This window comes from Oncorhynchus kisutch, linkage group LG25 (assembly GCF_002021735.2).
Source record: "Oncorhynchus kisutch isolate 150728-3 linkage group LG25, Okis_V2, whole genome shotgun sequence".
In the NCBI taxonomy this organism is placed as follows: Eukaryota; Metazoa; Chordata; class Actinopteri; order Salmoniformes; family Salmonidae; genus Oncorhynchus; species Oncorhynchus kisutch.
The window spans coordinates 32,339,654-32,367,530 of record NC_034198.2 but is presented as its reverse complement, the minus strand read 5'-3'; the positions used below and the strand labels follow the sequence as shown (position 1 = coordinate 32,367,530).

The 27,877-nt window shown below is 45.2% G+C and overlaps 1 protein-coding gene across 1 annotated transcript; it reads left to right on the top strand.

The window, feature by feature from the left end:
* The first annotated feature begins 1,072 nt into the window (after positions 1-1,072).
* LOC109870133 (exportin-5) lies at positions 1,073-27,877 on the top strand. Its single transcript, XM_020460496.2, has 33 exons — positions 1,073-1,496; positions 2,134-2,255; positions 2,575-2,647; positions 2,890-3,027; positions 3,226-3,408; positions 3,514-3,540; positions 3,765-3,950; positions 6,103-6,179; positions 6,273-6,317; positions 6,437-6,521; positions 6,641-6,724; positions 7,039-7,164; positions 7,922-8,012; positions 8,166-8,294; positions 9,944-10,059; positions 10,327-10,482; positions 10,569-10,610; positions 14,249-14,338; positions 14,507-14,706; positions 16,483-16,579; positions 16,762-16,943; positions 20,347-20,447; positions 20,733-20,829; positions 21,294-21,430; positions 21,719-21,816; positions 22,077-22,123; positions 22,868-22,974; positions 24,433-24,492; positions 24,600-24,700; positions 24,936-25,043; positions 25,325-25,462; positions 25,548-25,715; positions 25,975-27,877. Exons 1-33 carry the CDS (start codon positions 1,395-1,397, stop codon positions 26,125-26,127), a joined length of 3,666 nt encoding a protein of 1,221 aa, XP_020316085.2. The 5' UTR covers positions 1,073-1,394; the 3' UTR covers positions 26,128-27,877.

Sequence of the window (27,877 nt, the reverse complement as noted above, 5' to 3'; positions counted from 1 at the left end):
AAATTAACTTTTAACAATGCACACCTGCTAATTTACCTGCATTCCAGGTGACTACTTCACGAAGCTGGTTGAGAGAATACCAAGAGTGTGCAAAGCTGTCATAAAGTCAAAGGGTGGCTACTTTGAAGAATTGAAAATATAAAATATATTTTCATTTGTTTTACACTTTTCTGGTTACTACATGATTCCATATGTGTTATTTCTTTGTTTTAATATCTTCACTATTATTCTACAATGTAGAAAATAGTAAAAAATTAAGAAAAACCCTTGAATGAGTATGAGGTGTGTTGACCTTTGACTGGTACTGTATACGACGGGTATGATACAAAAATACTTGTTTACTATTCTATTTCAGTGTTTCCCAAACTAGGGGTCTAACTTGAAGAGAAACTCACAGGAGAAACTCTTGAGAGACAAAAAAAATCTGTTTTACCACGGTTACGATATGCGGTTGTGACATGTGACCCTAACTGTTGAATGCAATAACGTCATAATTGAAAGCAATGATGATATTTTCTACACAGATGAGTTTTTCTACACATACGCAATTATTGCCTGAGGACCTTTCGGATGCATTTTGGTCACTTCAAACTACACTTCCATCAGATTGAAATACTTTGAAAGTACTGTCAGACTGATTTGTAATAGAATTGTCAGGAACCCAAATAAAAACTAAACATTGGCTGTTTTTTTACATGGTGGGGTCATGAAACATTTTGGGGTCATGTATCAAAAAAGTTTGGGAACTCCTGGTTGAAATATAATACACATACTAAGAGCAGTTGTACATGGCAGTTTAAAACAACTGATTGGCTTAGGCCTATATAGCCTGACGTGGTGTGGAAGATCAAATGAAACAAACAGTCAATTACTTTTTTAAACTTTTTTTTTTAAACTGTAGTTTATTTAGTAAATATTTTCTTAGTTCTAGTTCTTGAACTGCATTGTTGGTTAAGAGCTTGTAAGTAAGCATTTCACCTGTTAAATTCAGCACGTGACAAACAAAATGTGATTTGATACCCGTGCCTCGGCCAGATTAAGGAAGGCTGGCAGGAATGGAGGCTGGCCTAAAAATCACAATTCAAAAGACGAAATTAAGGCATTGTCTTGGTGCTGACACAATTATTTCAATGAAATTAAGTATTTGCATGTGTATGTTTCATCACACGTAGTGACAATTATCACTCTGTGCTCTGGAATCCCACCTTGAGCCGAGAAAACTACAAGTCCCAAAATTCCACACCTATTTTGTGGAACGTTCATGCGCAGCACGTTGTGCATGTGGACATGCTGTGAATTATCGAAGCGCGTGCAGTTTACCCATTCTGCAGGTGTTTTGCAAAGTGAAGTACCGTTAGCATTTATCTCACTTTCTGAAGACGCTACTCAAAGTCATGGGTGAACCAGTGTCTGAAATGTGTGATCACCTCATCAAAGCTGTTAACGTGATGATGGACGCGGAATCTAGTCAAATATATCGTCTGGAGGCCCTAAAGGTATCTCGATGGCTAGATGCTAGTTAGCTAACGTTAGCCAGTAAGGCGCCAGCTAGCTAGCTAGCTAGCTTTCCCAGTTGTGATGTGGTTGCTTGAATGAAGATGGGCTGTGTTACATAAATACATAGCTAGCTAGTTATAACTTAGCATTATAGACGTCGATCGTGGCATTTTACCATGTTTATTGCATGGATTAATCAATGGGCGTAGCTTGCTAGTAATTTAGCTAACTAGCTAGCTAACGTCAGATGGCTACATGCCATTCCCATCACGTTGCAAGTTGCAGATTTCATTCATTGCACACCGGTAGCAACCTAGATATCTGTGCAGAACCATTACTGATGCCTAATGCACTCAAACTGAATGCAAGATCACTTATGCCCAGAATTTAGCCTAGATATATTGATTGCGTTGAATATACTTGAGTTATTCAGTGTTTTGATGCCAGCAGCTACTTTCTAGCTACAGTAGCAATCTTTGACTCCTCCTAAGGCACTTCTTTGTAAAGCTCCATACATTATACTGATAACTATGACTGATCTCATTAATGTGAATGAGTTTGTTCTAGCTGACTACCGCAAGGTAGCTAATTGAGTGAGTGCATTAACTTGTCCATCGTGTCTCTCTTTCTCTTCAGTTTTGTGAAGAATTCAAAGAGAAGTGTCCATTCTGTGTTCCATGTGGGCTACAGTTAGCAGATAAAGCCCAAACAGCAGTGGTGAGGCACTTTGGTCTACAGATACTGGAGCACGTCATCAAGTGAGTTCATGAGTATATTTGTCATTATGATTCGGTTCTGCACATTTACATTTTAGTCATTTAGCAGACACTCTTAACCCTCATTGCTCCTGTAAGTCGCTCTGGATAAGTGCCTTGCTCAAGAGCACATCAACATATTTTTTTCTAGTCCGCTCAGGGATTTGAACCAGCGTCCTTTCGGTTACTGGCCCAATGCCCTTAACCGCTAGACTACCAGCCACTCCATCATTGTCATCAAGATATTCCCCTACACATGTGGCCTGGACACGTGCTGCCAATGTGTTCCCCAAAACCTTGTTTTTCTTCATGTTGAGAACAGGTTCAGATGGAACAACATGCCACAGCAGGAGAAAGTCCAGCTGAAGAACTGTGCCATGGGGCTGTTGTCATCTGTAAGTCTGTCTGGGTGATAAACACCCTCTTTCTCTATTTTTCTAGAAAAGGTATGTGGCAGAGAAGATGATGAAGGGAATTAATGGTGGTCTGTCCACAGAACAGCAAATATAGTTTTAATTTTTTTTAAAGTAGAAATAAACCAACAAATTCCACATTGTTGCGTGATCTGTTAGGTGTACATGAATTAATATGCTGACACTACTCCGTTCCCTGACTGGCACACTGCCTCGCTCTGCAGGGCACATATCCTATCCTGGAGGAGGAGAGTCACATCAAGGACGTTCTCGCACGGATCATAGTGGAGATGATCAAGAGAGAATGGCCTCAGCACTGGCCTGACATGCTCAAGGAGATGGAGGCACTGACCAGCGTAGGGGTGTGTCAGCACTTTCCATTTCAGTGTTTCCCCTAGGTTGTTATGTTGGCGGGGTGCCAAGCCCCCCCCGAGCCAACTTTTAGGGCTCAAAACGTCAATGGATTCAATTGGAGAGTACATTCCAGTATACAAATTAAGTTGTTGTGATCAGATTAATATCAACTCTCCCTCCCTCCCTCATTCCTTCCCCGCCCCCAGGAGGCCCAGACAGAGCTGGTGATGATGATCCTGCTGCGGCTGGCGGAGGACGTGATCACCTTCCAGACGCTGCCCGCCCAGCGCCGCAGGGACATCCAGCAGACCCTCACCCAGAACATGGAGAGCATCTTTAGCTTCCTGCTCACCATTCTGCAGCTCCACGTCGACGAGTACCGCAAACTGGTAAACAGACAATGGTTACACCCGTCTGTCTCATGGTGTAGATTATTTTGCGGCAGTATTTTTCACCTTTTATTGATATGTTCTACCTTTTTGTATCTCTTCCAGAAAAAAATACCAGGCCAAGAATTGCAGGTAGGAAGGAGTGTTTTAGATGCACTACAATATATATTCTAATCTATTATATTTACAGTTAGACACCCAGCTAAAGAGACTTCTCTGTTCTACCCCCCCTACCCCCTCTCTCCCATCTCTCCCCTCCCTACTCCTTCCTCTTCCCTCTCTCTGTTCTGCCCCCTCTCTCCCATCTCTCCCCTCCCTACTCCTCTTCCCTCCCTCTGTTTCCTGCCCCCGGTCAGGCCAAGGCCCACTGTCGTGTAGGCGTGGCTGCTCTGAGCACCCTGGCAGGCTACATAGACTGGGTGGCCCTGGCCCACCTCACCAATGACAACTGTCGCCTGCTGGAGATGCTATGTCTGCTGCTCAGTGAGACAGAGCTGCAGCTGGAGGCTGCCGAGTGCCTGCTCATCGCCATCAGCCGCAAGGTTACTACACATTACTAGACACTCCCCTTACTGCAGACAGGGTTTGTAGGACCTGACAGGGCCCTTTATGTCCAGATACTCCCCTTACAGCAGACAGGGTTTGTAGGACCTGACAGGGCCCTTTGTGTCCAGACACTCCCCTTACTGCAGGCACACCCCTTTCTAGGACAGGACCAGATATTTGTTCACGGCTCCCGAGTGGCGCTGCGGTCTAAGACACTGCATCTCAGTGCTAGAGGCATCACTACAGTCCCTGGTTCGATTCCAGGCTGTATCACATCCGGCCGTGATTGGGAGTCCCATAGGGCGGGGCACAGTTGGCCCAGTGTCGTCTGGGTTTAACCGTGGTAGGCCGTCAAGGTAAATAAGAATTTGTTCTTAAATGACTTGCCTAGTTAAAAAACCCATATGTATATATATTTATATTTGTTGGGATTTGAAATGGAGGTCTACAGCTACTGAATGGCCAGTACTAGTCAGGTACGTCACAGGGCTGTGAAAACTGCTGTGTCATCTTAACGTCTTAAAGACAGTACTGTGCAGCAGTCTTCATCGACCTGGCCAAGGCTTCCGACTCTGTCAATCACCGCATTCTTATCGGCAGACTCAACAGCCTTGGTTTCTCAAATGACTGCCTCGCTTGTTTCACCAACTACTAATCTGATACAGTTCAGTGTGTCAAATCGGAGGGCCTATTGTCCGGACCTCTGGCAGTTTCTATGGGGTTACCACAGGGTTCAATTCTCGGGCTGACCCTTTTCTCTGTATATTTCAATGATGTCACTCTTGCTGCAGGTGATTCTTTGATCCACCTCTACACAGACGACACCATTCTGTATACATCTGGCTCTTCTTTGTACACTGTGTTAACAAACCTTCAAACTAGATTCAACGCTATACAACACTCCTTCCGTGATCTCCAACTGCTCTTAAACGCTAGTAAAACCAAATGCATGCTTTTCAACCGTTCGCTGCCTGCACCCGCCCGCCCAGCATCACTACTCTAGACGGTTCTGACTCAGAATATGTGGACAACTACAAATACCTAGGTGTCTGGCTAGACTGTAAACTCATATTAAACAATATTAAATCTAGAATCGGCTTCCTATTTCGCAACAAAGCCTCCTTCACTCACGCCGCCAAACATACCCTCGTAAAACTGACTATCCTACCGATCCTCGACTTCGGCGATGTCATTTACAAAATAGCCTCCAACCCTCTACTCAGCAAATTGGATGCAGTCTAGTCTATCACAGTGCCATCCGTTTTGTCACCAAAGCCCCATACACTACCCACCACTGCGACCTGTATGCTCTCGTTGGCTGGCCCTCGCTTCATATTCATCACTGGCTCCATTTCATCTACAAGTCCATGCTAGGTAAAGCTCTGCCTTATCTCAGCTCACTGGTCATGATAACAACACCCACCCGTAGCACGCGCTCCAGCAGGTGTATCTCACTGGTCATGATAACAACACCCACCCGTAGCACGCGCTCCAGCAGGTGTATCTCACTGATCATCCCCAAAGCCAACACCTCCTTTGGCCGCCGTTTCTTCAGGTTTTCTGCTGCCAATGACTGGAACGAATTGCAAAAATCACTTAAGCTGGAGACTTATATTTCCCTCACTAACTTTAAACATAAGCTATCAGAGCAGCTAACCAATCGCTGCAGCTGTACATAGTCCATCTGTAAATAGCCCATCCAATCTACCTACCTCATCCCCATATTGTTTTTATCTATTTACTTCTCTTTTGCACACCAGTATTTATACTTGCACATCATCATCTGCACATTTATCACTCCAGTGTTAATCTGCTAAATTGATATTACTTCTCTACTATGGCCTATTTATTGCCTTACCTCCTCACACCATTTGCACACACTTTATATAGACTCTTTTTTTCTATTGTGTTATTGACTGTACGCTTGTTTATTCCATGTAACTCTGTTGTTGTTTTTGTTGCACTGCTTTGCTTTATCTTGGCCAGGTCGCATTTGTAAATGAGAACTTGTTCTCAACTGGCCTACCTGGTTAAATAAAGGTGTTCTCAACTGGCCGACCTGGTTAAATAAAGGTGTTCTCAACTGGCCGACCTGGTTAAATAAAGGTGAAATAAGAATCCAAATAGATGTGCCTGGTGTGTCCACAGGGGAAGCTGGATGACAGGAAACCTCTCATGGTGCTGTTTGATGATGTCGCCATGCACTACATCCTGTCTGCAGCACAGTGAGTACCATTCCTCTCATCAGCCTTAAGGCTTTACACAGAAACATTTCTAACTCGTTCCGGCTTCTCATTCTCATTGGTTTGTGGCTACAGGTCTGCAGATGGAGCAGCAACATACAACACATCCTCTCCGACACAGTGAGTAGCCTACACATGTTCCACGTCAGCTCCTGCCCAGCAGTCGTATGTTTTTTTGCTCTAGAACATGGTTGATATTAAGCATTAGCATTGGAGCTCATACGCCCCCCCCCCCCCAGGCCAGTGGTGGAGAGACACTACATCTTCCTGAAGAGGCTTTGTCAGGTCCTGTGTTCCCTTGGCAGCCAACTCTGCTTCTTAGTGGTGAGTCTGTCTGCACTGTCTTTGATTACGATCATCTATCTACTATATTGTTTTATGTATGCATTTTCTTTCTAGTACTTGATGGTTCTGTCCTTTTGTCTTATGTGTTTCTAATGCAGGGTTCAGGTGTGGAGGTAGATGTACCTGCAAACCTCAGCAAGTACACAGAAGCATTCCTGGCCTTCACCACTCACCCAAGCCAGGTGAGTTACCTGCTGTCACAGTAAAGTACGAGCCAGGTGACTTACCTGCTGTCACAGTAAAGTACCAGCCAGGTGACTTACCTGCTGTCACAGTAAAGTACCAGCCAGGTGACTTACCTGCTGTCACAGTAAAGTACCAGCCACAGGCTCTTGATTCAAATCCATACAGCTAGTTAATACTACTGGTTTCTCCATATCTCCCTTTGTCGTTTCTGGGCCTGGAGCACTGAACGGTGACAGGGTTCTTCTTTAATTTCCTCATCTGTTCTGATAATCTATTCTACTCTGAACTGAAGTATGCATTTCCCCACCAGTTCCTAAGATCTTCCACCCAGATCACATGGGGAACCCTGTTCAGACATGAGATTCTCTCCAAGGATCCTGTCATCATCCAGATGATGATCAAGTACTTCAGAGCCACCATGACCAACCTAGTCAAGGTGAGACGGGCTACAACGTACGTGCATCCAAGATTTTGTGCAGGTGAACATTAAAGTATCAAAATGTTCATTAGAAAAATGAGCAAGTAACGGACTCATTGAGTTACACACAAACTATGATAAATAATGACTGCAACAAAAGGTTGAGCTTCTCCACTATTTCTATTGTTTCTTTACATGCTTTGGGAAGGTTCTTTAATTGTCTGACTTTGTGTTCTCGTGCTCCTCCTGCTAGACTGGTTTCCCTTCCAGGAACGACAGTCCCAGCTTTGGGAAGGTTCTTTAATTGTCTGACTTTGTGTTCTCGTGCTCCTCCTGCTAGACTGGTTTCCCTTCCAGGAACGACAGTCCCAGCTTTGGGAAGGTTCTTTAATTGTCTGACTTTGTGTTCTCGTGCTCCTCCTGCTAGACTGGTTTCCCTTCCAGGAACGACAGTCCCAGCTTTGGGAAGGTTCTTTAATTGTCTGACTTTGTGTTCTCGTGCTCCTCCTGCTAGACTGGTTTCCCTTCCAGGAACGACAGTCCCAGCTTTGGGAAGGTTCTTTAATTGTCTGACTTTGTGTTCTCGTGCTCCTCCTGCTAGACTGGTTTCCCTTCCAGGAACGACAGTCCCAGCTTTGGGAAGGTTCTTTAATTGTCTGACTTTGTGTTCTCGTGCTCCTCCTGCTAGACTGGTTTCCCTTCCAGGAACGACAGTCCCAGCTTTGGGAAGGTTCTTTAATTGTCTGACTTTGTGTTCTCGTGCTCCTCCTGCTAGACTGGTTTCCCTTCCAGGAACGACAGTCCCAGCTGTGAGTACTCCCGTCATGACTTCGACAGTGATGAAGACTTCAACTCCTTCTTCAACTGTAAGCAATGTGACTCCTATTTTAATTGAATAACTTTGATTTATGCAATCTTAGCAAATAAATAATATGATATATTCTCAAAGAATGTTCTGTCCAGTTTGTTCGTACTGATCACGACCCTGGTGCTTGTGTCCGTGTTCCGATGTGTTCCAGCGTTCCGAGCGCAGCAGGGGGAGGCGGTCCGGAACGCGTGCCGTGTCGTTCCCTTGGAGGGCTTCCAGATTGCAGCAGAGTGGCTGCAGTATCAGATCAGTACACCCATTGACATCGGGACCACTGGGTGTAGGTCCTGCTTCTTGACTGTGGCTCACTGAAGATCTGGGAAGGGGGGGTCGTGTGTGTGATGATAAATGTGTCAGTATGAAACAGTGTCTTGGGGGAATGTGGGATTAACATGCTGCCAGCCACAGCAGTCAGACTACCACAAGAGTAGGTCTAGGGTTCATAACTGGAGAGGTTGTGGACTCGGGCCATTAGTACGTATCTAGGTCATCTGAGCTGACTGCTCAAATCAAGAGTTCACCTGTATCAAGAGGAAGTAGAGAGTTGAGGTTCTTATAAAGGAAATGCTTCTTTATGAATTCTCACTCTAGGTCACCTGTAACCTGTAACGCATATAGATGAATTCTCTTAACAACTCTATGAAAGGGATTGATACTGGTGGTGCCTGTTAACTAATTAGATAATTAGCATTATTAACTAACTATAGACTTTCTCTTGTCTTCTCACCTTTTTCCCTCCCTCTGTCTTCTCTCTCTCCTCCTCCCTCCTGTCTTCTCTCCATTCCTCCTCCCTCCCTCTGTCTTCTCTCCCTTCCTCCTTCCTCATCCCTCCTCTGTCTTCTCTCTTCCTCCTCCGTCCCCTCCTCCTCCCTCTGTCTTTCTCTCCCTTCCTCCTCCCTCCCTCCCTCTGTCTTCTCTCCCTTCCTCCTCCTTCCCTCCCTCTGTCTTCTCTCCCTTCCTCCTCCTTCCCTCCCTCTGTCTTCTCTCCCTTCCTCCTCCTTCCCTCCCTCTGTCTTCTCTCCCTTCCTCCTCCTTCCCTCCCTCTGTCTTCTCTCTCCCTTCCTCCTCCTTCCCTCCCTCTGTCTTCTCTCCCTTCCTCCTCCTTCCCTCCCTCTGTCTTCTCTCCCTTCCTCCTCCTTCCCTCCCCTCTGTCTTCTCTCCCTTCCTCCTCCTTCCCTCCCTCTGTCTTCTCTCCCTTCCTCCTCCTTCCCTCCCTCTGTCTTCTCTCCCTTCCTCCTCCTTCCCTCCCTCTGTCTTCTCTCCCTTCCTCCTCCTTCCCTCCCTCTGTCTTCTCTCCCTTCCTCCTCCTTCCCTCCCTCTGTCTTCTCTCCCTTCCTCCTCCTTCCCTCCCTCTGTCTTCTCTCCCTTCCTCCTCCTTCCCTCCCTCTGTCTTCTCTCCCTTCCTCCTCCTTCCCTCCCTCTGTCTTCTCTCCCTTCCTCCTCCTTCCCTCCCTCTGTCTTCTCTCCCTTCCTCCTCCTTCCCTCCCTCTGTCTTCTCTCCCTTCCTCCTCCTTCCCTCCCTCTGTCTTCTCTCCCTTCCTCCTCCTTCCCTCCCTCTGTCTTCTCTCCCTTCCTCCTCCTTCCCTCCCTCTGTCTTCTCTCCCTTCCTCCTCCTTCCCTCCCTCTGTCTTCTCTCCCTTCCTCCTCCTTCCCTCCCTCTGTCTTCTCTCCCTTCCTCCTCCTTCCCTCCCTCTGTCTTCTCTCCCTTCCTCCTCCTTCCCTCCCTCTGTCTTCTTTCCCTTCCTCCTCCTTCCCTCCCTCTGTCTTCTCTCCCTTCCTCTGTCTTCTCTCTGTCTTCTCTCCCTTCCTCCTCCCTCCCTCTGTCTTCTCTCCCTTCCTCCTCCCTCCCTCCCTCCCTCTGTCTTCTCTCCCTTCCTCCTCCCTCCCTCCCTCCCTCCCTCTGTCTTCTCTCTTCTTCCTCCTTTCCAGCTAAGATGGCAGAGGGGCTGTGCTCTATCCTGTCTCCGTCAGCGGTCCAGTGGGATGCTATGACCTTCTTCACAGAGAGTGTTGTGGGACAGCTCTTCAAGAACGTGGAGGTTGAGGTATGAGGAAGCTAAACACAGCCGAGAGTTAGGGGTAGAGAGGGTGATACATTATCCAGAGATGGTCAAAGTGTGAACTCCACCAGTCCGGTTCCCTAGATGGCAACAATGCAACAGCTACTACTTGTAGGTATTGTTGAAAGACAAAACCATTGATTTATGCTTTGTTCCCCATGGCTCAATAACATAAACAAGTGTTATGAATGTAATGAAAGGAAATGATGATGATGAACCCCTAACTCTGGTGTTTGTCTGCCCTTTCTGTAGAAGTTGCCAGTAGATCAGGGCATTGAGCTGCTACAGGCAGTGTTGAACTACAACACCCAAGACCCTCTCATCCTGTCCTGTGTCCTCACCAACCTCTCCTCCCTCTTCCCCTTCGTCACACACCGACCTCACTTCCTGCCTCAGGTCCTCTACAAGGTGAACACCCAAACGTGTACACACCAATCTATAATCTCTCCGTCCTCATGTGGGTGGTGTTGAACTGTTGTTTTTTTCTTTCCCAGCTGTTTGCCTCCATCACATTTGAGGTGGTAGAGGAGAGCAAGGTGAGCCGTCTTAAATATTCTCAGGAGGGATGTCAGATGTGTGTTCTTTGGGATTGTATAAAAATAATAGGTATCTGGGGCCAAGTTTTCGGTCCAATCTGTTAAGTTCATGTTTTAAGTCTCCCTATATCTCTGTTATTACGGGGCTATCACTCAGTCAAGAGTGCGCCTGCGCGGGAAGTCTTGTTGTTGATGGACCTGGAGTGGAATGGCTACCTTGTAGTGTGTTCATACAGTATAGTAAACTTAGTTAAACTGGAACCTTGTCATTTCGAGTTAACATTGGTAGCAGAGGATGGCTAATAACTACAATGTGCCACCTCACTTCGACGAGAAGAGGTTGTACGAAAGTTGGAAAAATTAATCTGGCCACGGTTTACTAATCTGTTTGAACAAGGATGACTGTATGGGAACTTTGATCAGAGCACTGGATTCTGTATTTCTTAAAGAAGAGAAAGACTGTGCCTACGAGGCGTATTCAAACGTTGACAGTGTTACGAGAGATATTTCGGCTGCAATGACGGACTACATCATTGATTTCGAATAGAGGTACAATAGGATGTGCATGGACGACATGGTTCTCCCAGATGCAGTGTTATCTTTCAAGTTGCTAGATACTACTGCCTGTCTGGATGGTAGAGACATGGTTCTCCTGGATGCAGTGTTATCTTTGAAGTTGCTAGATACTGTCTGTCTGGATGGTAGAGACATGGTTCTCCTGGATGCAGTGTTATCTTTCAAGTTGCTAGATACTGTCTGTCTGGATGGTAGAGACATGGTTCTCCTGGATGCAGTGTTATCTTTCAAGTTGCTAGATACTGTCTGTCTGGATGGTAGAGACATGGTTCTCCTGGATGCAGTGTTATCTTTCAAGTTGCTAGATACTGTCTGTCTAGATGGTAGGGAGAAACAGTTGGCTTTGACTGCTTGTACTGTGCTGACTTTTGCATCAATGAATTCGGCACAAAAAATTATTTTGGGTGAAAAGACGTCTGTCGCGCCAATAGCAGAAGGAATGCAAGTGAGTGACACAGCATATCACACTGAGCAGCAGAGAAAATGGCGCCAGCAAGTCACGTTCTCAAGACAACCAGAAGAGGGCGCCATTTCCCGGCACAAATCCACTGGACAAATATGGAAGGAGATCAAAAATGTGCTATTGGTCAGAGCACTTACCATTGGGTTAAAGACTGTCCTCGTAAAAATGAACAAGTTAAACTAACAGAGGAAAATGTAAACACAGAGCAGTGTAACATTACACTGTTTTCAAACTAATCTGCTTCTGATACTGAGATTTTTATAGTTGAATCCTTAGGATCTGCTGTGATTGATACTGCATGTAAACGGACAGTGTGTGGTGTTAAATGGCGTGTTAGCTGTGTCAGTGAACTAAATATGGAAGTATGGTCCCTGCAGATATCCCCTTACTATTGAGCAAAGCTTCCCTCAAGAAGACAGGGGCAGTGACGTTTAAACAACCAGTGACTCTTGAACTTACTACCTCAGGCCACCATTGTGTAAACATTTTAGACAAAGGCATCACACAGAGTCCATGTAAAAATGAGATTCTGATGAACACAAAGCACCTTTCAGCACCACATGCAGCGAGAAAAGCCTTAACTGAAGCAGAGTTCAGAGAGAAGTCGCAGGGCTCTGCGTAAACAGCTACGACCCACCGATGAGAAGTACGAGACTGGAAACAGAGTGTTCAGAGAGAAGTCGCAGGGCTCTGCGTAAACAGCTACGACCCACCGATGAGAAGTACGAGACTGGAAACAGTGTTCAGAGAGATGTCGTAGATCATCTCAGAATTGAACCAGTGGAAAATCGAGAAAAACAGAACAACATTCAAATTGATGATGTACTTGAAACAAAGGATGTGTCATTTGGAGCGGCAGCGTAGCCTAGTGGTTAGAGCGTTGGACTAGTAACCGGAAGGTTGCGAGTTCAAACCCCCGAGCTGACAAGGTACAAATCTGTCGTTCTGCCCCTGAACAGGCAGTTAACCCACTGTTCCCAGGCCGTCATTGAAAATAAGAAGTTGTTCTTAACTGACTTGCCTAGTTATATAAAGGTAAAATAAAAAAATAAAAATAAAAATAAATAAGCCAGATGAGCTCAGTAATTGGAGGAAAAATTGAGTGTTTGAGGAAGTCAAAGACATTGGCCAAAAATGTGTCTCAACAAGGTGGGTGTGTACCCTTAAAGAATCCTTAACTAGAATAGTGCCTAAAGCACGTCTAGTGGCTAGAGGTTTAGAGGAGTTGGCTGCTAAACGACTCCTCTAGTGGCTAGAGGTTTAGAGGAGCTGGCTGCTAAACAACTCCCAAAAGACTCACCGACATGGGCCTCAGAGTCACTCAGATTGCTGATGACAGTGATCTGCCAGAAAAAAATGGAAACTTCATTCCATAGACATCAAAACTGCATTTTTGCAAGGAACAGAGCTGTCAAGGGACATTCACATCCGACCTCCGCCCGAAGCTAAAAGGGAAGGAACACTGGAAACTAAAACAGTGTGTCTGGACTGGCAGATGCATCACTCTACTGGTACAACAAAGTCAAGGCAACAATGCTGAATACAGGTGGTAAAATGTCACATGTGGATCCTGCAGTCTTCTATTGGCTTGATCAAGACTGCAATGTGACTGGAGTACTTGCCTGTCATGTTGATGACTTCATCTGGGGTGGCTCACAGACATTTGCTACAACTGTGATTCCATACCTCAAAGTTGTTTTCCAGGTTGGCCGTGAGGAGCATGATCATTGTTATGTTGGCATAGAGTTTATTACAGTTGATGGAACAATACTGATGCAACAGGAGAGCTGAATCAAGACTCTTCAAGCCATCCACATGGATTCTTCAAGAGCCGTACAAAGGAATTCCCCTCAGTGGAATTGAAGCTGATCAATTGAGGTCAAAGATAGGACAAATGTTATGGGTTGATAGACAGAGTAGACCTGATGTAATGTTTGATGGTTGCAACTTGGCATCTAACACAAAACACGCCTCTGTACAAACCATTCATGAGGCGAACAAAGTTGTTCGGAAACTGATATCACAACAAGTGACTTTTTAAAGTTTCAGCATGTTGGAAAAGATGACTCTTTGAAACTAGTTGTGTTCAGTGATGCTTCGCTAGGGAACCTTACAGATGGAGCCACACAAGGTGGACGTCTAATCGTGTTAATGGGTGAAGGAGGAAGATTCTCACCTATCTGTCGGCAGTCAAAAAGGATCAGAAGGGTTGTCTGAAACACACTTGCTGGAGAAACACTAGCTCTTGCGGATGGAATTGACAATGCCATCTTTCCTGCAACTCTGTTCTCAGAGCTTTCCACTGGTGAGACAAAACGGCACATTCTACCTGTAGTTTGTGTCACTGACAACTACTCCTTAGTTGATGCTGTGAAGTCAACCAAGTCTGTCACAGAGAAGAGACTTGGTCTTGAGATTAGCAGCATCAAGGAACTTATTCAAGCCTGCGCGGGAAGTCTTGTTGTTGATGGACCTGGAGTGGAATGGCTACCTTGTAGTGTGTTCATACAGTATAGTAAACTTAGTTAAACTGGAACCTTGTCGTTGTGTCATTTCAAGTTAACCCAATCATCAATCTGATCTGTGACGTCATTTTCAGGCACCACGGACGCGTGCGGTGAAGAACGTCAGAAGACACGCCTGCTCCTCCATCATCAAGATGTCTCGAGATTACCCATGGTTCATTCTGGTATGTTTCCGCAGTCACGTTTCTCCCAGTTCTAGACTGCTCATCCAGCACTGTGCAGCAGAAAGGAACCAATGCTTTAAATAGTCAACTGTTTTTCATCACTATCTACTTAAATCTATGCCATCTTACAAGTGTGTTTTCATCATGTACATCTCTCTCTCTCTGCAGCCATGTTTTGACATACTGTATAATCAGGTGAAGAAGCTGTTCTCCAACGAGGCCCTGTTGACCCAGATGGAGAAGTGTGCTCTGATAGAGGCTCTGGTCCTCATCAGTAACCAGTTCAAAGACTACACCAAGCAGAAGGCCTTCCTGGAGGAGCTCATGGCCACCGTGGCTGCTCGCTGGACCTCCGACGAGATGAGGCAGTATGTACCCACACTATACACACTGAACTGTGTATACACACACTCACTGCAGACACACTTTTATTTATTTTTATTTAACCGTTGTATAACTAGGGAAGTCAGTTAACCAAATTCAAAACAACAGAGAAAAATTCCTCAACCATACAAGTATTTTACACCATTTTAAAGATACACTTCTTGTTAATCCAACCACCGTGTCCGATTTCAAAAAGGCTTTTCGGCGAAAGCAGAACATATCATTATGTTAGGTCAGCAACTAGTCACAGAAAGCATTCAGCCATTTTCCAACCAAAGAGAGGTGTCACAAAAAGCAGAAATATAGATAAAATTAATCACTAACCTTTGATGATCTTCATCAGATGACACTCCCAGGACTCAATGTTACACAATACATGTATGTTTTGTTCGATCAAGTTCATATTTATATCCAAAAACCTCAGTTTACATTGGCGCCATGTTCAGAAATGCCTCCAAATCATCCAGAGAAATTGCAGAGACACATCAAATAACATAAATACTCATCATAAACTTTGATGAAAGATACATGTTTTACATAGAATTAAAGATAAACTTGTTCTTAATGCAAACTGCTGTGTCAGATTTCAAAAAAGCTTTACGCAAAAGCACAATATTACGGCAAAAGCACAATAATCTGAGAACAGCATTCAGCCACAAAAGCAAGCCATACAGTTACCTGCCAAATTGTGGAGTCAACAAAAGTCATAAATAGCATTATAAATCTTCACTTACCTTTGCTGTCCTCCGTTTTGTTCGCGCGTTTACTTCACTATTCTAAAGGCACAATGCCGAGCGCAAAATCCAGACGAAAAGTCAAGAGTTCCATTACAGTTTGTAGAAACATGTCAAACTATGTTTACATTCAATTCTTAGGGTCTTTTTATAAATAAATCTTCAATAATATTCCCACCTGACAATAGCATATTCATTACAGAGGAAAAAAGAAGGAATGGAGCGTCTGCATGACCGTGCAGTAAACAACTGATTGGCCTCAGTCTAGTCCACTTGTTGAAACAGCTCTTATTCCACACCCTTCCACAATAGACTCAAACAACTTTCTAAAGACTGTTGACATCTGCTGGAAGCCTTGAGAAGTGCAATCTGGCCCCATAGACACAGCGTATTGGATAGGCAATCACTTAAATGAAACTACAAACCTCAGACTTCCCACTTCCTGGTTGGATTTGTCTCAGGTTTTCGCCTGCCATATGAGTTCTGTTGTACTCACAGAGATCATTCATACAGTTTTAGAAACGTCAGTGTTTTCTATCCAATACTACTATTAATTTGCATATATTAGCATCTGGGACAGAGTAGTAGGCTGTTTACTCTGGGCACCTTATTCATCCAAGCTACTCAATACTGCCCCCCAGTCACCAAGAAGTTAAGAAGAAATTCTTATCTACAATGGCCTAAGAACAGGGGCAGAACGACAGATGTTTACCTTGTCAGCTCGGGGATTCCATCTAACAACCTTTCGGTTACTGGCCCGACTCTCTAACCACTAGGCTACCTACCTCCCACGTGTGTGTACTAGAGTTAAGAATGTAAGCTCACTCCATAGCTGGCATGAAACGTCAAGGATGGAGCCATCCAATTGGTAACCTTAGGAACGTTGTCATGGAGTGTGGAAGTGGTTTTCACTAAGCAAGCAACTTGATTTTCGTAACACGCGTAAACAACATGCGTACATACACACACACACGCTACACACACACACAATGTATAATATAAATGGTTGTCCTCTGTGTGTATCAGGGTACTGTTGGAACCTGCTCTGTTCCTGGCTTTCCTTGGTGCTGATCAGCTGATGGCTGAAGGCACAGACCACACAACAGGCATCAACAGGTCACGGGTAGGTAGGTGTGTGTGTGTGTGTGTGTGTGTGTGTGTGTTCGCGTGCATGTGTTCATGGCTAAGTGCCAAAACTTTCTATGTGATGTCAGGCATGCCAGTCCTGCCAAAACATCAACTACTGTATATTGAAAGTGTCCTATTCCCTGTTTCTCTCCCCCACCCTGCCCTCCTTCCCTCCAGTTGAGTTTCTGTGTATACACCATCCTGGGGGTGGTGAAGAGAGCGCGCTGGCCAGCTGACCTGGAGGAGGCTAAGGCGGGGGGCTTCGTGGCGGGCTACACCCCTTCTGGAGCCCCAATCTACAGAAACCCCTGCACCCCCCAGGTCCTGGCCCTGCTGCCCAACCTGCTCGCCCTCATCAGGTAAGGGGATGTGTAGAGGGGGGTGGGGGTGTTGGAGAGAAAGACAGCGTGTGCATGTGTTTGGAATGGTGATAGTGTTTGTGATGGTAATCAATCAACTGTATTTATAAAGCCCTTTTTACATCAGCAGATGTCACAATGTGCTTATACAGAAACCCAGCCTAAAACCCCAAACAGCAAGCAATGTAGGTGTAGAAGCACGGTGGCTAGGAAAAACTCCCTAGAAATGCAGGAACTTAAGAAGAAACCTATAGAGGAATCAGGCTCTGAGGGGTGGCCAGTCCTTTTCTGGCTGTGTCGGGTGGAGAGGAACCAGGCTATGAGGGGTGGCCAGTCCTTTTCTGGCTGTGTCGGGTGGAGAGGAACCAGGCTATGAGGGGTGGCCAGTCCTTTTCTGGCTGTGTCGGGTGGAGAGGAACCAGGCTATGAGGGGTGGCCAGTCCTTTTCTGGTTGTGTAGGGTGGAGAGGAACCAGGCTATGAGGGGTGGCCAGTCCTTTTCTGGTTGTGTAGGGTGGAGAGGAACCAGGCTATGAGGGGTGGCCAGTCCTTTTCTGGCTGTGCCGGGTGAAGAGGAACCAGGCTCTGAGGGGTGGCCGGTCCTCTACTGGCTGTGTCGGGTGGCGATTTAAGGCCAGATTGTTCTTCAAGATGTTCAAACGTTCATAGATGACTAGCAGGGTCAAACAATAATCAGTGGTTGTAGAGGGTGCAGCAGGTCAGCACCTCAAGAGTACATGTCAGTTAGCTTTTTATAGCAGAGCATTGAGGTTGAGACAGCAAGTGGGAGGGAGGGAGAGCGAGAGGGTGGAAAACAGTAAGTCTGGGACAAGGTAGCATGTCCGGTGAACAGGTCAGGGTTCCATAGCCGTAGGAAACTGGAGCCTCAGCACTACCGGGTGGGATGGGGACAGCCAGGAGTCATCAGACCAGGTAGTCCTGAGGCATGGTCCTTAGGCTCACGGACTCCGGGAGGGAAGAGTGAGAGAGAGAGATGGGAGAATTAGAGGGTGGATACTTAAGTCACACAGGACACCAGATAAGACAGGAGAATTTCACCAGATAAGACAGACTGATCCTAGCCCGCCGGTGTTGCAGCATACAGTTGACGTCGGAAGTTTACATACACCTTCGCCAAATACATTTAAGAGTTTAAAAGTAAAACATTTGATTCCATCCACTTCCTTATTTCTGAAACACAGACTTCCAGTGTAGTACATTTTAGGACTTCACCATGTTAAATCGAAATGTATGTGTCTCATCCATATAGCAGTGAAAGTTTAGTGTTTCTGAATGACATCACCAAGCGGAAGAGTATATACACTACTGGTCAAAAGTTTTAGACAACCTTCTCAATCAAGGGTTTTTCTTTATTTTGACTATTTCCTACATTGTAGAAGAATAATTTAAATATCAAGACTATGAAATAAACCATGGAATCATGTAGTAACCAAAAAAGTGTTAAACAAATCAAAATACATTTTATATTTGAGATTCTTCAAATAGCCACCCTTTGCCTTGACAGCTTTGCACACTCTTGGCATTCTCTCAACCAGTTTCACCTGGAATGCTTTTCCAACAGTCTTGAAGCAGTTCCCAAATATGCTGAGCACTTGTTGGCTGCTTTTCCTTCACAATGCAGTCCAACTCATCCGAAACCACCACAATTTGGTTGAAGTCGGGGGATTGTGGAGGCCAGGTCATCTGATGCAGCACTCCACACTGTCCCTCTTGGTCAAATAGCCTTTATACTGCCTTGAGGTGTGTTGGGTCATTGTCCTGTGAAAAAACACACTAAGTCCCACTAAGCCCAAACCAGATGCGATGGCGTATCACTGCAGAATGCTGTGGTAGCCATGCTGGTTAAGTGTGCCTTGACTTCTAAATAAATCACAGACCGTGTCACCGGCAAGCACCCCCACAACATAACACCAACACCTCCATGCTTTACAGTGGGAACCACACATACGCAGAGATCACCTGTAAACTCGCACGCGTCTCACAAAGACACGGTGGTTGGAACCAAAAATATCCCATTTGGACTACAGACCAAAAGACTGATTTTCACCTGTCTAATGTCCATTGCTCGTGTTTCTTGTCCCAAGCAAGTCTCTTCTTATTGGTGTCCTTTAGTAGTGGTTACTTTGCAGCAATTCAACCATGAAGGCCTGATTCACGCAGCCTCTTCTGAACAGTTGATGTTGAGATGTCTGTTACTTGAACTCGTTTTGTTTCGAAATGATAGTTTCCGGATTTGACCATATTAATGACCAAAGGCTCGTATTTCTGTGTTTATTATATTATAATTAAGTCTATGATTTGATAGCGCAGTCTGACTGAGCGGTGGTAGGCAGCAGCAGGCTCGTAAGCATTCATTCAAACTTTACTGCGTTTGCCAGCAGCTCTTAGCAATGCTTGAAGCACAGCACAGTTTATGACTTCAAGCCTATCAACTCCCGAGATTAGGATGGCAATACTGAAGTGCCTATAAGAACATCCAATAGTCAAAGGTATATGAAATACAAATGGTATAGAGAGAAATAGTCGACACGTCATAATTCCTATAATAACTTCAACTTATAACTTCTTTACTGGGAATATTGAAGAACTGGGAATATTGAACCATCAGCTTTCTTATGTTCTCAGGTTCTGAGCAAGGAACTTAAACGTTACCTTTTTTACATGGCACATATTGCACTTTTACTTTCTTCAACACTCTGTTTTTGCATTATTTAAACTAAATTGAACATGTTTCATTATTTATTTGAGACTAAATAGATGTATTTATTATTTATATTAAGTTAAAATAAGTGTTCATTCAGTTTTGTTATAAAAATCATCTGATTTAATTGGTGTCTGCTTTTTTTGGTCCTCCAGTAATCGGTTTCGGTGTAGGAAAATCATAAACGGTTTTTAGAGGTGCAACTGCAGCTAGCGTTTTACGCAAGGTTAAATTTAGGTCCTCGTCGGGTGGTTAACTGATTTTTGTACTGCGACGTCCTTGGGTAGGTGGAGGGAGTCTGGAAGGGCATCTAGGAATCTTTGTGTGTGTGTGTGTGTGTGTGTGTGTGTGTGTGTGTGTGTGTACACGTGTACGTACCGTACGTGCATGGTCTTCGTATTTTCAAAAGATCTGTAGTACCTATCTGTGTGTTCCATATTCCTACAGTCTTAAATAATGAGCCATGTGAACTATTGTCTGAGAATTTATAGCACAGCTTTTGATCGTCCTTGGTTGGGGTCTAAACAGATTGTTTGTTGCGATTTCAAACCTAATAACATTTAGATCCACAATATTTATTCCACGTGACAACTAGATCCAGGACTGTGGCAATAGGTAGGTCCAGAGACATGATGATAGTGTGTGTGTGATGATGATTAAGGATGATCATGTCTCTCTGTAGAACCCACAACAATCTGTTCCTGCCGGAGAACATGTGTCGTCTGAGTGAGACGTTCTCCAGAGCCTACGAGGTGATTGAGGTGGAGAGGAAGGTGGTTCTAGGTAAGAGGAACCACACTGATTCACTGGTTCTGTACAGTACTGGTTTAGAAACTCTATACCACAAGTTGGTAACCTGTGGTGTTAACTTATATACTTATAATTTCACCCCTGAGGAATATACTACATAGCAGGATCAATGAGTTGCCAGCTAACTTGCCTGAATGTTCGAATAAAAAAAAAAAATATTAGCTTGAGATGGGCATTGCTAACTCATTGATTCTGTTTTTAGTATACACCTATGAAGGCTGATAAACCTCCATGATTATTGTGTGTCTTGACCTGTAGGCCTTACACAGCCAGTCCTGGACATCTATGACTCTCCAGTGTACAAGACTCATCTGGAGCGCATGCAGGGTTTCTTCTGTACCCTCTATGACAACTGGTGAGTTCCTCACTGTGGATAGTCTTCTGCTTCCTCTCCTTCTCCACACATGCACACTACTCCTACACAACCAACCCTCTCTCTCTTTCTCAGTTTTGACTAGATGCTGTACAGCTTATGTCGAAATTGACTTTTCGTATCATGTTAGGAGAATTAACTTATCAGGTTAGGAAAAGGGTTAGGATTAGCTAAAATGTCCCCCCAAAAAATCTACTTTTAATGTCAATTTCACTTAAGCTATATGCTCTCTAGACATGACCCCAGAGACGGAAGAGGAAGTGATGCATCCCACATTTTTTCTGGTTCAATGGAAGTCAATGAACTAATACGCTGCAATCGTATTGGTGTCTATGGAAGAGCCACCCCGTTAAGCAGACCGGAACTGATTATTTTTTCAATGGTAAACCAACCTAAGTGAACCATCTTCATTTATCCACCATCTTCGATAACCCTCCTCTCTCTAGTTACCATATCCTGGGGAATGCAGGCCTATCATTGCATCAGGACTTCTACACCATCGAGGGATTGGCTGAACAGATTGTTGGTTCCGCCTTAATCTCCCTCGACAACGTGCCTGACCACAGACTCCGCCCCATGCTCCATATCCTTCTGTCCTATTGACCCATCAGGGCTACCAATCACATAGAAGCTCTTGACTAATTCAATCAATCTCATTTTTCTTCAGCCAAAAAAAATGATCTGTCATTGCTCATGAAGTATCCCTCTTGTAGGTTTTTGGGTGATCAAATTAAACCACATTTTCCCCCTATTGAACATAGAATGGAGTAAAACAAATGAAATCAAGCACACACTGCGGCGTAGTCATGGCCACTGATATTACATGTCCACTATCTAGTCAATCAATCTGCTCCTTAATGTGTGTGTGTACGGGTGTTCCTGAAGCAGCTGGTGCTGTCGTGTCCACAGGAGTACTACGACAGTCTGCTCTGCCCCCTACTGGGCCCTCTGTTCGCCTACATGCTTCAGGTCAGAGCTCACACTTCTCTCCTTGCTCCTGTGAAGCAATACACCTAAACACTCGCGTAACATAAAAGGTTAGCTGTGGTACAACTTCCAAATAAATAAACCGATCTCTGAGGTCGATCAAGAACTCAGAGCATGCTTATTTTGCATTATCAGGCTTTTTGATCGCTGCTGTCATAGTCACTAGAAATCAGTTACCATGGAGATGGTAATAATAAGTAATAACAGGATGTATCACATTGTCTCTCTGTTTATTTGTCCAGAGACTCAACCTCAGGTGGCAGATCATCAACCAGCGGAGTACTGTCAGGTAAGATGAGTTAGACTCTTAATCCAGAACTTTATTGTTTTATGTGAAATAATCTCCCGTCGACTCGGACAATGTTCTGGTCTTCTATTTGACGAGGTTGAAGCACTTCTAACCCCATGTTGTGATCTCAGTAAGATATGACCGGAGTCCTAGGACTATACCTCTGGGCTACCTGGTCTGATGACTCCTGGCTGTCACAGTCCCCAGTCCACATGATCGTGCTGCTGCTCCTGCGGCTATAGAAGCCTGACCTGTTCACCAGACATGCTACCTTGTCCCAGACCTGCTGTTTCGATTCTCTCTGCCGCTCTCTCTATCGCACCTGCTGTCTAGACCTCAGCTATGAAAAGCCAACTGACATTAACTCCTGAGGTGCTGACTTGTTGCACCCTCTATAACCATTGTGTGATTGTTTAACCCTTCTGGTCATCTATCAGGTTAGGAGGAGTTGGGCCTGTTTTCTCATCAGTAACTAGGGTATGGGTAGGGCTGGGTATCACTAAATTGATCACTAACATTTTGAAGCTGAGCCATTTGCAATATGGAAATATTACTTGTGTCATGCACAATGTAGATGTCCTAACCAACTTGCCAAAACTATAGTTTTAATGACTACAACACCTGTTGTTTACAAAGCATGTGACTAATAAAGTTAAATATGATGTGGTCACTTTGAATGCATGGGTTTCTTTCTATTTCTGTCAACACGCCACCAGCAAAATCTCCCTCCCTCTGTCTGTGTAGTATGGAGGATGACGAGGACGAGGCGTGTGAGGAGAACCAAGTCACCCAGGAGATGCTGGAGGAACAGCTGGTTCGTCTGGTCACCAGAGAGGTTCTGGACCTGCTCAGTAAGTCCAGACTCTGGGACAAAGGACGGGAATGGGATGTAGGGAGCGATTAAGTAGCACTTTATATGGAGTTGAGCATGTTTTTTTTGTCCAGAAGAAACCATCTTGTCCCTTGAAACTGTTCATAGGAATTTAGTTCTGCTGCACATCCAGATTTAATAGATTTGGGGTATGTGGGGAGGATTAGGTTTGGGTTATGTGGGGAGGATTAGGTTTGGGGTATGTGGGGTGGATTAGGTTTGGGGTATGTGGGGTGGATTAGGTTTGGGGTATGTGGGGAGGATTAGGTTTGGGGTATGTGGGGTGGATCAGGTTTGGGGTATGTGGAATAGGTTTGGGGTATGTGGAATAGGTTTGGGGTATGTGGGGAGGATTAGGTTTGGGGTATGTGGGGAGGATTAGGTTTGGGGTATGTGGGGAGGATTAGGTTTGGGGTATGTGGGGAGGATTAGGTTTGGGGTATGTGGGGTGGATCAGGTTTGGGGTATGTGGGGAGGATTAGGTTTGGGGTATGTGGGGTGGATTAGGTTTGGTATGTGGGGAGGATTAGGTTTGGGGTATGTGGGGAGGATTAGGTTTGGGGTATGTGGGGAGGATTAGGTTTGGGGTATGTGGGGTGGATCAGGTTTGGGGTATGTGGGGAGGATTAGGTTTGGGGTATGTGGGGTGGATTAGGTTTGGTATGTGGGGAGGATTAGGTTTGGGGTATGTGGGGTGGATCAGGTTTGGGGTATGTGGGGAGGATTAGGTTTGGGGTATGTGGGGTGGATTAGGTTTGGGGTATGTGTGGTGGATCAGGTTTGGGGTATGTGGGGAGGATTAGGTTTGGGGTATGTGGGGTGGATTAGGTTTGGGGTATGTGGGGTGGATTAGGTTTGGGGTATGTGGGGTGGATTAGGTTTGGGGTATGTGGGGAGGATTAGGTTTGGGGTATGTGGGGAGGATTAGGTTTGGGGTATGTGGGGAGGATTAGGTTTGGGGTATGTGGGGAGGATTAGGTTTGGGGTATGTGGGGAGGTTTGGGGTATGTGGGGAGGATTAGGTTTGGGGTATGTGGGGAGGTTTGGGGTATGTGGGGAGGTTTGGGGTATGTGGGGAGGTTTGGGGTATGTGGGGAGGTTTGGGGTATGTGGGGAGGATTAGGTTTGGGGTATGTGGGGTGGATCAGGTTTGGGGTATGTGGGGTGGAATAGGTTTGGGGTATGTGGGGAGGATTAGGTTTGGGGTATGTGGGGTGGATTAGGTTTGGGGTATGTGGGGTGGATTAGGTTTGGGGTATGTGGGGTGGATCAGGTTTGGGGTATGTGGGGAGGATTAGGTTTGGGGTATGTGGGGTGGATTAGGTTTGGGGTATGTGGGGAGGATTAGGTTTGGGGTATGTGGGGTGGATTAGGTTTGGGGTATGTGGGGAGGATTTCAGTGTGGCCATATTTCCTAACATTGATCCTTTCCCCTCAGCTCACGCCTGCATACTGAAAAAAGTTCCTGAGCCAGCAGGGAATAAGGAGGATGTGGATGGTAAGTGTTCCCTGATCCCTACTTATTTCCACGTTTTCAAGGGAAGAAAAGCATCACTCAGGGTCCACCCCCTCCTCATTGTATCTTTTATGTTCTATTGTGTGTAGAGGATGAGATGATGTCCACTGAGTCCCAGGCAGTCACAGCCTCTCCGGCCCAGCCAACAGGCGAAATGACTGAGCTGGGGAAGTGTCTACTCAGACATGAGGTTGGCACCACACACACACACACACACACACACACACGCTTCTACAGCAGGGGTGTTCAACTCATTCCATGTAGGACCTAGTTTCTGCTGGTTTTTGCTCCTCACTTGTACTTGATGAATGAGTAAATGTCACTAATTAGTAAGGAACTCCCTTCACCTGGTTGAATGCGTTTGACACCCCTGATCTACAGCATCGACCCCTGGCAGTGTGACAGAACTCTCTCTTCCTCTGCAGGACATCTATATGACCTTGTTGACTATCTCGTTCACCTCTCTGTCCTGGAAGGACACCAGCAACTGTCACCGCACTGCCTCCATGGTGTGCTGGACCCTGCTGCGACAGGTAGGCTGCTACCCTGCTGCGACAGGTAGGCTGCTACCCTGCTGCGACAGGTAGGCTGCTACCCTGCTGCGACAGGTAGGCTGCTACCCTGCTGCGACAGGTAGGCTGCTACCCTGCTGCGACAGGTAGGCTGCTACCCTGCTGCGACAGGTAGGCTGCTACCCTGCTGCGACAGGTAGGCTGTTACCCTGCTGCGACAGGTAGGCTGTTACCCTGCTGCGACAGGTAGGCTGCTACCCTGCCGTGAAATCTTCTCTCTCTCTGACTCTTATTCTGTTCAGGTCGTAGGGGGGAACCTTCTACCAGAGGCGGTCACATGGTTCTATGCCAGTGTTCTGAAAGGACTGCAGATGCACGGGCAGCACGAGGTCTGTAACTCAGCCCTCACACAACTGGCCCTGATTATATATGACAACCTGGTGAGTAACACACTCACTCGCTCACACACTCCCTCCCTTCATCTTTCTTCTTCCTAACTCTACCTTTCCTCCCTCCGTGGGTCAGCGGCCACGATACATGGAGCTAAGGAGTGTGATGACTCAGATCCCCAGCATCAATCTGGAGGCTCTGGACCAGTATGACCAGCGGCTGCTGGAGCCCAGCTCTGCCCAGAAGGTGGGAGAGAAGAAGAGGAAGGACCAGTTCAAGAAGCTCATTGCCGGCACTGTGGGGGTAATACCACCTCCCACCACTAGATGGGGGCATTCTTCCACTTTTATGTTTTTCTGCAGAGAAGACCTAGAATTAACAAAATATTGTCTGAAATGTGTCCATTGACTGTTGAAGTGGATATTACTAATAGGATATAAGTTATACTTTATTGCCATGTTTCATATAAATGTAATTAAATAAGTCCCGTACACTCAGATATAATAAAATAACAATTCAATCCAGACAGATTGTAACTGTATTTGATCTCTCCTCTCCACAGAAAGATCTGGGCCAGCAGTTTAAAAAGGAGGTACATATCAGAAATCTCCCATCTCTCTTTAAGAAGCCCAAGCTGGAGAAAAGGGACATTGTGGAGCCCAGTGAGACTGGATCTCTAGCAGCTCTCTTCTCCCCAACACAGGACAACATCTAGGAGAACATAACAGCACAGAGAGGCTCTCAGACTGGACTAACACACACACACACACACTTTCTACCCTCCCCAGTGGAATTTTACTCCTGAAGGATTGGCTCAACAAGGATACGACGTCTCTATCCTATTGGTCAACAGTAGGATGAATGGACTCTACAAACTGTGGACAAAGAGAATCAGAATATTCTGTCATGGACTGAACCCTGCTAACTGGTCAAACATATGTATCCAAATAATGTGTCTGTCTGCCTTGATCGAGAAAACGGGACAATGTGTCTGAAGATGATGGTTGTTGTTCTTCAAGAGGACATGGCTGCTGCCATAAACCCTGCAGGTTGTAAATGGCAACAACACAATGCATTTGTACAGCTCATATCTTCACTAGCACAACACATTTAACTTACATTGTGTTTTGGTATCTCCGCTAACATGGACCATCCACCCAGGTGCTAAACATAGAGATTGATAGAGGACTCGTCTTTATATATGTATCATTATAGTGTCTGACAGCATGGGCAGCACCATTTGAGGCTACAACCCATAGTCAAGTAGTCATCAGGGTGGGGATTCCTATTTTAAAATGGTGGATGATGGCAATGCCCAAGTTAAAATGGGTTATACCCATGATGAGTCCTCTATCTATATCTATGGTGCTAAATGACAGCAGCCATTTTCTTGCCAGAAGAACCTGAATGGGATTCAGTGAGCATGTCTGAGGTGGGATAATTCCGAGTAGTCTGCTGTATAAGGAGAGCTGTCATCAAGCCCAGGTTTTGTACAGGATCATTCCTCTGTTGATGGGTGAGGTTGTCAAGTAGAACCGTCATCGGTGACTATGTTTTGAACTGGTGTTTCTCCCAGCTATGAACAGATGAGAAACCAGCACGACATTCCTCTTAGGTTAAAGGGATCGTTTGCTGCATCAAGTTTTGTCAGGCGTTATTGTTTGTAAAAACTGACTGACTAGTGGAGAGCTCATATTTTATTAATCTGTTTTGAAGGTAACATTGGATACATTTGGAAAAGATCTACAGGAATGGAAAGGGGATTCCTAGTCAGTTGTACAACTGAAAGCATTCAACCGAAATGTGTCTTCCACATTTAAGCCAACCTCTCTGAATCAGACCTCAATCCCAGATGAATGAGAATAGAAACAAGGCACCAAGTGTATATGGTGCCTGTCAGTTTCACATTCATGCTATTGAGGCCTGCAGAATTATTTACACTAAAGACGCCATGGAATCCTCTAATATAGACTGCTCTGTAATATAGACTGCTCTGTAATATAGACTGCTCTGTAATATAGACTGCTCTGTAATGTAGACTGCTCTGTAATGTAGACTGCTCTGTAATGTAGACTGCTCTGTAATGTAGACTGCTCTGTAATGTAGACTGCTCTGTAATGTAGACTGCTCTGTAATATAGACTGCTCTGTAATATAGACTGCTCTGTAATATAGACTGCTCTGTAATATAGACTGCTCTGTAATATAGACTGCTCTGTAATCTAGACTGCTCTGTAATCTAGACTCCTCTGTTACACCAGTGTTCAGGTCTGACAAACATTGATATTTTTGTGAACTACCCTTATAAATCTCTTCATCCTGTCAATTATTGTTTTGTTCACATGTGGCCCTTTTTTCCTCCTCAACAAGGAAAAAATTATCTGTACTTGTACAGGGGACAAAATATAAAACATTTTAGTGCTGTTTAGATTTTTCTGTTTTTAAATAAAATAGTCTTCAAAGTCA

Excerpts from the sequence above, each read along its gene's own strand:
- LOC109870133 (XM_020460496.2), top strand. The coding sequence starts at position 1,395 with ATGGGTGAACCAGTGTCTGAAATGTGTGATCACCTCATCAAAGCTGTT. Across the intron at positions 7,165-7,921 it reads CCATGACCAACCTAGTCAAG|ACTGGTTTCCCTTCCAGGAA; the intron begins GTGAGACGGGCT and ends TCCTCCTGCTAG. Across the intron at positions 25,463-25,547 it reads TGATTATATATGACAACCTG|CGGCCACGATACATGGAGCT; the intron begins GTGAGTAACACA and ends TCCGTGGGTCAG.